The sequence below is a fragment of the Argopecten irradians genome, chromosome 9, assembly GCF_041381155.1.
Source record: "Argopecten irradians isolate NY chromosome 9, Ai_NY, whole genome shotgun sequence".
NCBI lineage: Eukaryota > Metazoa > Mollusca > Bivalvia > Pectinida > Pectinidae > Argopecten > Argopecten irradians.
Window position 1 is genome coordinate 40,968,745 of NC_091142.1, and position 13,071 is coordinate 40,981,815.

Consider the following 13,071-nt stretch of genomic DNA (forward strand, 5'->3'; position numbering starts at 1 on the left):
AGAATTAAGTATTCTATCATCATGTTGACACATATCAAAGCAGATGAAATTATTAGAAGCTATAACTCTTAACCACCATACTGAAAGAATATCATACAACCATTGTTACAACCTCTGTGATACATGTACTATGTACATCTGCAAGCCAATGCGTGCTTGTACCTTTTTTTTTTTTTTTTTTTTTAAACTTTTTTGAAAATTCCCTTTCCTAACCAAAGCTTAAAAAACCCAGCAGAATTACAGTATCTAAGTTGATAATCTACCAAAGCTTTGTAATTTTTCATAATGTGAAGCTTCAAGGATGAAACAGAGACTAACAACAACACATAATACATGTAGATACTATGAAGACTAGAAAATTAAAATGCACCAACATATTATCAGAGATTAATATTTATGCATCAATACAGAGAGTTTACAACCTGTACAAGTGCATATGATGTGGTCAATTGTTTCAAGCTTTAAAGCGGAAAAGCAAAATTAACAAGATGTCCCCAACAACAAAGATGGTACAGTGTTGTGTTGACATGAAATGTTTAAAGTTATATGTGCCGTATTTTTCATACTCACGAATCAAGATGAGCTTTTAATATATTATTCATCACCAAAAATTACCAACTTTTTGAAAATTACAGTGCTTTCAATGCATAGGTTTTAATTTTATTTTTGGATTTTTGGCAGTACTGCTGAAAATTATTTTTGGCAGTACTGCCAAAAATCATTTATTTACATCAATAGTGAAGTGAAATGAGTACATAAGGTGAGACCATGAAGCCAACTTGTGGTCTACAATTTCATTACACATTTTTACAATGTTTTTAGTAATTATAAAGTGACTTCTGCAGGTATGTTTTCATTTAAACATATTTAAGGCATAAAAACAACAATTTTTCAGTACAAAATTCCCGTGTTATAACTAACGCTTATAAGTCATCTGAAGACATTTGAATGGTTTTTACAGCTTTATTCATCAAACCTTATGGTTTTTAATAAATTAATAATGAAAAAATAGCATGTCAAAATTATCGCCCAGTTACGGCACATATAACTTTAATCAGTCATCCTGGAAAAGCAAAATTAACAAGATATCCCCAACAACAAAGATGGTACAGTGTTGTGTTGACATGAAATGTTTCATCAGTCATCCTGGAAAAGCATATTCACCAAACTCTCATCAGCACATTGTCCCTCTTCAAGTCTGTTGTTTGGCTGAAATATATAAACATGTATTTGTTTAATTACAATATTGGATTATACAATTTACATACTACTGTTTATTGTATAATCACGGCCCGGTTGTTCAAAGCATGGTTAGCTTAATCACATGATTAGTGAAATTTTCATTTCTTATTACTGCAATATTCGCGATCATATCTTCACTAAACTCATTAAGTAAGTAAAGAATGGAGTTCTTCAGATACATTTAAAATTTTGTAAAATTTGTATTACCAGAAATTATTTTATCTTGATTTGAAAATTGTTGTTAAACTGTGATTAACTTAATCACCTTTTGAACAACTGGGCCCTGATGTTTGATTTTTATATAGATGAAAAATGTGTACTGTATAACACTAAATATTTGTTGTGTAGACACCTGGTTTTTCTTACGGGTGCTGCTAAACCACGAAAATACAAAAAACTAAATTTGTTTTCTGCAATATTTGAATCAATGTTTCTTACCACATATATTTCTACACATGAAATAGTGTTTTTTCTGTACTTTCAAACTCTAAACCATGAAAATAAGTGCTGCTATATATATTGTATATCAACACTCATTTAAACACTGGAATTGAAAATTAATATATTTGTACAAAACAGACTGGCTCCTTAAAGACAATTGTATCTAAAACCTGCACTTTGCTGCCTTAATCAATATGATTTATTTGTAAATGTTGTATAGGTTATCAGGTTTGGGTTAATACCAAACTCAAGTATCTTAATGTACAACTTATATATTCCTTTCTCAGATTTATTTGATGCTCATAATAAATACATAATTAATTAGTGGTCAATTACTTATACTTTTAAGTTACTAATCACAATGCTCTGTTATAAGTCTTGATTGGTAAAGTACAGCAGCTTATAAGCCTTCTCCATACACCAGGGGTTCCGATCACTTAAAATCTCTACAACCATCAACTATCTCTGTTATATAATACGGCTATTTTGATATTCATCAAAGAACGAAATTACCTGATCTGTTCTGTTGCCTTCATTTTTACTATGATATAGTCCAGGGGTGTAGAGATTGTAAGTGATCGGAACCCCTTGAGTATCAAGGATAGATAATAAGATGCCATTTAAAACTTTTAAAATATTTAATATATTGTAACAGTCATCTATAAGTTTAACATTTTAGAGCATGACAGATAATTTGAAATTACGAAATGTCATAAGCTTCTTAAGTTTATCATATGAACCATATGTGTAATACCATGTTTGACCGATCTACAATTTAAATTAATTTGTACTATTCTGAATACAGGCATTATTAAGCATCCAAATCAGGACATGTTTTCTAAAATACTCTGTATGAATGTATACTATAAATCATATCATCGTGTGAATATTTGTTTACCTGTGCAAGATTCATCAGAGTAGGAACACTCTTCAGTTTCAACTTTGGGCTTGTTCTGAAATCGTTATTCTTATCTTTCCAGCTGCAGTTACAAAGAGTGTATAATGTGAATTAATTAATTTGTTATAATTTAGTCACAGGCTTCATTGATATAAGGTAATAGAAAATAAAGTATAAAATCATCGAGAGAATAAAACGGTTGATGATAAAAAATGTCTATGACCCTTTATTATTATACAAGTTCTAAAATATTTTAGACAACTTATTATCAATTAGCCATCGACTTGCAATCTCTAAATGTTAAACAATATTGGAAATTGTTACAATTAGTCATACAAATGAACAAACACCTTTTACAATTCTATCCTTTTTACTTTAGGGATTTTTTTTCATAGTATTTACTAATGTTAACTAAGATTCCCAAAATGTTAAAAATGTAAGTATAAATTATTTATACTATACTTACTAATCACGACCTCCGACTCCACAATGGATGAACACTGCCTCATCTGGGATGTTAGAAACATTCTTTGTGATGACTGGATCAGCTACATGTACCAATGATAAATTTTAATAAGGCCAATTAATACCAATATAATCAAAATTAGACTTGTAATTCCGCTCGATTTCGATACTGTATTGCAGCGTAACGTAGCTAGAGTTCATACTTTTTTTATAATGTACATGTCTTATATGGGCGCAGCCCTTCGTGCACAGGGCACAAAGTGCGAAGCACTTCTAATGTAACACACACATGAAAATATAAGAAAACACACAATCTTTCAAATTCAATCCAACTCACTGACAGCTTCAGTTTGCGGCCGCTATTGTTTTACCCACTGTAAAAATTCCAATCAGCGTGAATGCGATGCTTTGAAGTCAGCTCATTATGTAATCAAGCGGTTCAAACGGTTTTAAGATCCGAAAAACATAATCTTCATCCGTCAGAAGTCTGGTGCTATTGCTCTTTGATTGCAAGCGTTCAAGTGAAAGACCACTTTCAATATAATAAGCTGACTAAAAACGGAATATCTGTTACAGAAATAAAATGTGGATTTCCTTCTCAAATAGGGGTTTGGGGACAAGGACTGAGTGTGAATATATGAATAAAAAATAAAGAGAAAATTCGGCTCAATTATTTCCATAAATTGGACTTTTTAACATTGCATAATTAATGGTTTACTGAAACATCTGGTTGCGCCCTTTAAGGCCTTGCCTTCAGTCACATGATAGATTAAGTCTCATGTGATGACCGTTTTAATAAATTAAATTAAATTAACTAATGCATGTGCTTTATGTTAAATGCCACAGTAATAATTTACTTTTAATCTATACAGTATGAACTAACTGGCATGTCCATGACATTTATTTATGATGTGAAGGACGTGAAATATATTGTGAAATACAACGAATCGTTTAAAAACGAGAATCTGAGGAATCCAAGACAAATAACGAAATAGGGTTTCTGATAATTTTAAATGAGTCAAACCGAAAGTAGAATTATGGGAGTTTTTCAATGAGAGTAATCTCCCTTGGAAAGCACCGGTTACCAACCTGCTACACAATCGGGACACCAGTTTTTGCCTTCTGCGTCAACGGAACCAGAAAACAAGACGAATATCTGTTTGTCCTTGTATTCTTCTGCTTTTTTCTCAAAATCTGCGAATCCCTCGACGTGTTCCTTCAGCACCATCGTTAAAATGTAAGTAGTGGCTTTCGCTGTTATATTGACAATACACTCCCACTGATAGCTACTTCCGGTACTGCCTAAACCGACTAAAAACACGGAAAATAGCTATCCGGACTTTAGTATATTAAATAGTTTGGTACAATGGGATTATTACCATAAAATGTTACATTTATTGCATAAAATGACGATAAATCATTTATGTCCAAAAGATGTTGTTTTTGTGTTTGTGACACAAAAAGTGATGATAAGTTGTCTATATTTGTAGATAGTTGAAATTAATGATGTATTAAAGGTAATGATTTTTTAAATAACTTTAGTACAGCCATAGAAGTTACGATTATTACCGAACGGAAGTCGGAAAGTTCATGACCCGTTTTCGGAAGAGTTCGGACAGACGTTACGTAGTAAACGGTAGTCACATGACGTTCTCGGCAACGACGTTACAATGTCGGCTAACTTCGGCTTGTTTAGTGGGACCCACCTAGCGATGTTTAAGATTTTTATCAAAGTATTCCGAATCATAATCGCTCATCTTGACTTTGATTTAGTCCTCTCTCTGCATGATTTACAACAGGATTTTTTTTTCAACATTCTCCTAAATCATGAAAAAAATAAGAAAGATGTTTTGAATACTTATAAATTGGGTGTACTATCTATATCCAAGCAGCAAAATTTGCACATACTTTTGGAATTTCCACCACAATCAGGTGATGCTATAGTTTTGTTATCAATAACCTTCTTACCAAGTGCCTGGAGGGAGACTAGTAGTCAGTGTTTAGGATATGGACGGAAAAGAAATAAGGGATGTGTGATTTTAGTTTCATGTTACAGAGGAATGTTGTGAAGGGAGTGTGATTATGTATTCAAAATTGTAATCTTGTATATAATTATATAACTCTTCACTTGTTAAGTTGCTTATCTAAAGTAGGCTTGATCGTAAACAGCCTGATTATAGCAACATTAATTATAATTCAAAAGGAATTTTCTGTACTGATGTATAATTTTAAATTTGCTCTAATGCTGTAAAATGTTATTAGAACTTTCAAACTCATATCAGACAAATAACATACTACTTATGAAATAATGTTCTTATGTTATTCAACTTAATCTTTTCTCGCCATCTACAGTGTATGCGTACACTGACCATGTGGTTTAGACACATGTAGTAATGTTTACATGCAGCAGCAGAGGCTGGTCACTATGCACTTGAAGTATACTTTCCGCCCACTACCTAATCAGCGTAATTGTTAACCACCCGAATTTTTAAGTAGGACGTTCCCAGCCTTTCAAAAATAATATATTTCGTTGTTGCATGTACATTATGCACATGTTTCATAACATGTTAATTATCTACATCTACATGTACCACTTTCAACCTGATCACAAATTTTGTGAAATATGTTTTTGGCATGTGTAATAATACTGATAAATTGGCAAAGGTTTAGCTTTAATGGAACTATAAACATACACCAAACAATCTGTACATCACCACAACGTTAAAACAGATATGATATCATTATTATTGATCATTAACTAGTATATTATAACAAAAGTAACTCTACTTACAATTTTGATGTGGTCTTGAAGTAATTCTTCCTATATGTCAGCAAAACTCAAAATGAATTCATGTGTGCTGGTCAGCTCCTGGTCAACTAGCTATAGAGTGTGGTCCAGATACAAATAGATGGGGATGGTCTTGGCGGGAATGGTCACGTGACTCATAGCAGATGTGGATCATTGATAGTGCCCGCCAGCGGAAATTTAGACTTACCTGTAAATCCTTGTACACGTAATGGTATAAATATGACCAGAAGACCGAGTCAAATATGCAAAAATTTTAATTCAAGCAATGAATCTCGCAGATACACACAGACAAAAAATAAAATAGGCCTAGGAAATAAAGAAAAAAAGTGTGTTTTTTTTTTTACATTATTTACGGTACAAACCATTTAAAACAACTCACGGTCATTAGAGAAATTCTGGTAACTGTGTGTAGTACATAACATTGTTTCATTATTTTATTGAAAGTTTTTTTCTGTCACACGTCGCATTGGCCTGATGAAACTGTATTGGGAATCGGCCAATTTGCCAATAATGGGCCAACATTTTACCAATGTAAGCAGCCCAACCATTGGGCGTACAACATCGGACCAATAATGGGCCAACTTTATCATCCCAACCGTTGGTCGTACTTCATCGGGCCAACATTGGGCCATTGATAGTACACCGACTGCCAGCGGTCACCCGACCGTACGACCATTACCCAACATCGGGCCAACATTGGCATGTTATCTGGGATCCTGTGTTTCACATGAAATAATTACAGGCTGTTATTATATAATTCAGTGTGGTGCAATGTGCTGCTTATGGCTGATATGACAATCACAGAAATAAAATAAGTTAAAATAAAGTAAGTTTTTAGGTCATCTGACCCGAAGGGTCAGGATGACCTATAGTCATCATGCACCGTCCGTCGGCGTCCGCCGTCCGCTGTGCGCCGTGCGCCGTGCGTAAACTTTTCATTTAAACGACTTCTTCTCAATAACCATAAGGCCCAGAGTACTCATATTTGGCCTGTAGCATGCTGGGATGAAGGGCTACCAAAGTTGTGAAGATTAATGACCTTGACCTACTTTCAAGGTCACAAGGGTCAAATAGGCTAAAATCTTTGAACGACTTCTTCTCAATAACCATAAGGCCTAGAGTACTCATATTTGGCCTGTTGCATGCTGGGATGAAGGGCTACCACAGTTGTGAAAATAAATGACCTTGACCTATTTTTCAAGGTCACATGGGTCAAATAGGCTAAAATCTTTGAACGACTTTTTCTCAATAACCATAAGGCCCAGAGTACTCATATTTGGTCTGTAGCATGCTGGGATGAAGAGCTACTACAGTTGTGAAAATAAATGACCTTGACCTATTTTCAAGGTCACAGGGGACAAATAGGCTAAAATCTTTCAACGACTTCTCCTCAATAACCATAAGGCCCAGAGTACTCATATCTGGCCTGTACCATGTGGGGGAAAAAGGGCTACCAAAAGTATGAAAATGAATGACCTTGACCTGCTGTCAAGATCACAAGGGTCAAATAGGCTAAAATCTTTGAATGACTTCTTCTCAATAACCATAAGGCCCAGAGTACTCATATTTGGCCTGTAGTATGCGGGGATGAATGGCTACCAAAGTTGTTAAAAATAATGACCTTGACCTACTTTCAAGGTCACAGGGGTCAAAAAGGCTGAAATATTTGAACGACTTCTTCTAACTAACCATAAAGCCCAGAGTACTCATATTTGGCCTGTGCCATGCTGGGATGAAGGGTTACCAATGTTATGTAAATGAATGACCTTGACCAACTATCAAGGTCAGGGGGGTCAAATATTCTAAAATCTTGAATTTTGAACTTCTTCTCAAATTCTGCCAGTGTGATTTAGCTGATACTTGCATGAAATGATCCTTGTCATGGTCTTGACCAACTGCTTTTATATCTTATGTTGATCTGAAATCCAAGATGGACACCACTCCCGCCATCTTGAAAATATAGTTTGAACTTATTCTCAAGTTCTACCAGTGTGATTTTGCTGGAACTTGTCTGAATAATTTTAAGGATACTGACATTGTCCCAACAAAGTGTTGTTATTTGTCGGGTTGACCCGAAAACCAAGATGACCACCAAAGCCGCCATCTTGAAAACACATTTTGAACTCCTTGAAGTTCTATCCATGCAGTTTGACTGAAACTTGCATTAAATGATCCTTACATGGTCATGACCAAGTGTTTTTATTTTTTAACCATGACACCATATCTAATTAATTTCCTATACAGCTATTGCCAAGGTAGTCAGATGACCGTTAAGGCCCTTGGGCCTCTTGTTTTTTAAAACAAGTTCTTGCGCTTTCCAAAGAAGAAGAGTATTCAAAATACATGGTAGCATTACATAAATGTCAAGTTTGAGCTGACAGAAAATCATCATTTGTGTGAATGGGGTTTTAATTAAATTATTTCAGGGTCAATTTAATTCATGTTTGAAAAGGTGATCTATTATCTATGACCTGTACATTTACATTAAAATTCCTCAGCCCTGTTTGTTAGTAAACATTATACATGGGATGTTTGTGTTTGAAATGTGTGTTTGCTTGTAATAACTTAAGGACAATTTATCATCACCAATGCCTGCTACTTAATAACTGTTACAAATGCTACAGTACACATTATTAAATAAATAATTGCATAATATCAGTAATAGTATCTGGCTGTATAGTCATATAATTACATTATATCGAGAAGAGGATTGATGTAATGTATATAAATATTGCAACAAAAGTTACATTTCGTTAATAATAAATATATCAATAGGTAAAATTAATAACAATATCAACAATTTACAGAGATGTTTTTTATTGAAAACTATGGAATTGACATCATATATCTCACATAGTAGAACGTAGATTCCGAGTCCGTAACCATTGGATCATAGAAACAACATTAACACCTGTTGAAAATTAAAAAAAATAAAACTTTTGGTAATTGAACATGCAATTAGCTTTGTCTCACGGTAGTAACCAATGTCATTATTATACATTCCTCAGTTGTTAAGAATATAATCCTTGTTTACTGAATTCTCCAATTGTTTATTGACATAGTAATGAAGTGTATTGCATATTGTTGTCATTGATGTTGATTACAAAAAGAGATTTTATTGAGATACATGTATTTGTAAAGTGTAGGTATGTAAAATTAGTGTAGTAATTATATAAGTCGTAAGTCACTGATATCAATCATACAAATGCATTTAGGTTAATGCATTTATAATGTAAGAAAAGGAGAAATTAATTGTTCTCAGTGGATGATTTTAATGTAAAATATTGAATCATGTAAGATATATTACAGATTATATTCACTTATTAAAAAGAAATTATCTGATGAATACCCATGAAGGCATCCACATCTATATTTAATGCCAATAAATTAAAATAATAACAGTTGTATTACAAACCATGCTTTGTTTGTCAACCGATCCTCTTGATTACCTTCTTGGTTTTCTTGATCAGCATCTGAAACATCTGGCGATGTTATCCCCCTTTTCCGTAGAGAGAGAATTAACAGTGTTCATCAAAGGCCAGGTCAAACTGGTATGGGATAATAACCGGAACAAAACCCAAAACAGGGATGTCACTGTTATTGCTTTCAACTGCAGATATTTAAAAAAAAAATACTAGAAGACTCTCTATAGATATACAGTATCTACAGCAGACAGCAGAGCATGGTGAAACGGATGACGCGTTGGTACCACGTAATCGGCTAGCTCATTAAAGTTTTCTCAGCCACAGCAATTTACCCTTACTGCCCTTAAAGTAGATAAACAGCTTTACGGAGGGCTGTGAAACGTGTGTCAGCCAACATATCAGAAGATATAGTTAAATAATAGTATCAATGAGACATGTTAAACTATTCATCAAATCGCTTCAAATACTGAATAAATAGCATGTGTGCATATTGTTGCACAGTGTAGATACACATCAGTTTAATGTAGTATTACATTGTAGGGACACAATCTGTTAAAACCTAAGGGAGGGAAAGATAATTGGGAATACCTAGGGAGGGGAAGATAGCATGGGATACTTATGGTGGAAACGATAGAGAGGGATACTTCTAAGAGAGGGAACGATAATGAGGGATACTAAGGGAGGGAGCGATAATGAGGGATACTAAGGGAGGGAACGATAATGAGGGATACTAAGGGAGGGAACGATAATGAGGGATACGAGGAACGATATTTGAGGAATACCTAGGGAGGGGGAAGATAGCATGGGATACTTAATGGTGGAAACGATAGAGAGGGATACTTCTAAGAAAGGGAACGATAACGAGGGATACTAAAGGAGGGAACGATAACGAGGGATACTAAGGGAGGGAACGATAATGGGAATACCTAAGGGAGGGGAAGATAGCATGGGATACTTATGGGTGGGAACGATAATGAGGGATACTTCTAAGAGAGGGAACGATAATGAGGGATACTAAGGGAGGGAGCGATAATGAGGGATACTAAGGGAGGGAACGATAATGAGGGATACTAAGGGAGGGAGCGATAATGAGGGATACTTCTAAGAGAGGGAGCGATAACGAGGGATACTAAGGGAGGGAGCGATAATGAGGGATACTAAGGGAGGGGAGCGATAATGAGGGATACTAAGGGAGGGGAACGATAATTGGGAATACTAAGGGAGGGGACGATAATGATGGGATACTTAAGGGAGGGAAACGATAGAGAGGGATACTTCTAAGAAAGGGAACGATAACGAGGGATACTAAGGGAGGGAGCGATAATGAGGGATACTAAGGGAGGGAGCGATAATGAGGGATACTAAGGGAGGGAACGATAATTGGGATACTAAGGGAGGGGAACGATAATGGGATACTAAGGGAGGAACGATAAGAGGGATACTTCTAAGAGAGGGAACGATAATGAGGGATACTAAGGGAGGGAGCGATAATGAGGGATACTAAGGGAGGGAACGATAATTGGGATACTAGGGAGGGACGATAATGAGGGACAGAGGGGAGATGAGGGATTATAAGGAGGGATACGATAAGAGGGATACTAAGGGAGGGAAACGATAATGAGGGATACTTCTAAGAGAGGGAACGATAATGAGGGATACTAAGGGAGGGAGCGATAATGAGGGATACTAAGGGAGGGAACGATAATGAGGGATATACTAAGGGAGGGAGCGATAATGAGGTAACTAGGGAGGGAGCGATAATGAGGGATACTAAGGGAGGGGAACGATAAGGGATACTTATGGGGAGGAACGATAATGAGGGATACTAAGGAGGGAGGACGATAATGAGGGATACTAAGGGAGGGAGCGATAATGAGGGATACTAAGGGAGGGAACGATAATGAGGGATACTAAGGGAGGGGGACGATAACATGGGATACTTATGGTGGAAACGATAGAGAGGGATACTTCTAAGAGAGGGAACGATAATGAGGGATACTAAGGGAGGGAGCGATAATGAGGGATACTAAGGGAGGGAACGATAATGAGGGATACTTCGAGAAGGAACGATAACGAGGGATACTTCGGGAGGGAGCGATAATGAGGGATACTTCGGAGGAACGATAAGAGGGATACTAAGGGAGGGAACGATAATGAGGGATACTAAGGGAGGGAGCGATAATGAGGGATACTAAGGGAGGGAGCGATAATGAGGGATACTAAGGGAGGGAGCGATAATGAGGGATACTAGGGAGGGAACGATAAGAGGGATACTTCTAAGGGAGGGAACGATAATGAGGGATACTAAGGGAGGGAGCGATAATGAGGGATACTAAGGGAGGGAGCGATAATGAGGGATACTAAGGGAGGGAGCGATAATAGGGAATAGGGAGGGACGATAATGGGATACTAAGGGAGGGGAACGATAATGAGGGATACTAAGGGAGGGAACGATAATGAGGGATACTAAGGGAGGGAACGATAATGAGGGATACTAAGGGAGGGAGCGATAATGAGGGATACTAAGGGAGGGAACGATAATGAGGGATACTAAGGGAGGGAGCGATAATGAGGGATACTAAGGGAGGGAGCGATAATGAGGGATACTAAGGGAGGGAGCGATAATGAGGGATACTTCGGGAAAGGGAGGGAACGATAATGAGGGATACTAAGGGAGGGAGCGATAATGAGGGATACTAAGGGAGGGAACGATAATGAGGGATACTAAGGGAGGGAACGATAATGAGGGATACTAAGGGAGGGAGCGATAATGAGGGATACTAAGGGAGGGAACGATAATGAGGGATACTTCTAAGAGAGGGAACGATAACGAGGGATACTTCTAAGAGAGGGAACGATAATGAGGGATACTAAGGGAGGGAGCGATAATGAGGGATACTTCGGGAGGGAACAATAAATGAGGGATACTAAGGGAGGGAGCGATAATGAGGGATACTAAGGGAGGGGACGATAATGAGGGATACTTCTAAGGGAGGGAACGATAATGAGGGATACTAAGGGAGGGAACGATAATGAGGGATACTAAGGGAGGAGCGATAATGAGGGATACTAAGGGAGGGAGCGATAATGAGGGATACTAAGGGAGGAAGCGATAATGAGGGATACTAAGGGAAGGAGCGATAATGAGGGATACTAAGGGAGGAGCGGAGGGATACGCGATAATGAGGGATACTAAGGGAGGGAGCGATAATGAGGGATACTTCGAGAAGGAACGATAATGAGGGATACTAAGGGAGGGAGCGATAATGAGGGATACTAAGGGAGGGAGCGATAATGAGGGATACTAAGGGAGGGAGCGATAATGAGGGATACTAAGGGAAGGAACGATAATGAGGGATACTAAGGGAGGGAGCGATAATGAGGGATACTAAGGGAGGGAGCGATAATGAGGGATACTAAGGGAGGGAGCGATAATGAGGGATACTTCGGGAAGGAACGATAATGAGGGATACTAAGGGAGGGAGCGATAATGAGGGATACTAAGGGAGGGAACGATAATGAGGGATACTAAGGGAGGGAACGATAATGAGGGATACTAAGGGAGGGAACGATAATGAGGGATACTAAGGGAGGGAACGATAATGAGGGTTACTAAAGGAGGGAACGATAATGAGGGATACTTTGGGAGGGAACGATAATGAGGGATACTAAGGGAGGGAACGATAACGAGGGATACCAAGGGAGGGAGCGATAATGAGGGATACTTAGGGAGGGAACGATAATGAGGGATACCTAGGGAGGGAACGATAATGAGGGATACTCAGGGAGGG

General features: G+C 37.2%; 2 protein-coding genes across 5 annotated transcripts in view; one reads left to right on the forward strand and one right to left on the reverse strand.

The window, feature by feature from the left end:
• Positions 1–691: 691 nt before the first annotated feature.
• LOC138332355 (thioredoxin domain-containing protein 17-like) lies at positions 692–4,274 on the reverse strand. The gene is made up of 4 exons (XM_069280432.1): positions 4,136–4,274; positions 3,048–3,129; positions 2,582–2,663; positions 692–1,209 (listed from the first exon to the last, which is right to left on the reverse strand). The coding sequence occupies exons 1-4, from the start codon at positions 4,272–4,274 to the stop codon at positions 1,138–1,140; spliced, it is 375 nt and encodes a 124-aa protein (XP_069136533.1). The 3' UTR covers positions 692–1,137.
• The window catches only part of LOC138332354 (uncharacterized), a 39,443-nt gene continuing 30,515 nt past the window's right edge, over positions 4,144–13,071 (forward strand). For 2 of the 4 annotated variants that reach the window (XM_069280427.1, XM_069280431.1), the window contains exon 1: positions 4,145–4,283. The gene's annotated coding sequence lies outside the window, so the exon portion shown is untranslated. Of the gene's footprint in view, positions 4,284–13,071 lie in introns of all 4 variants that reach the window. The other 2 variants (XM_069280430.1, XM_069280428.1) reach the window with 2 other exon arrangements.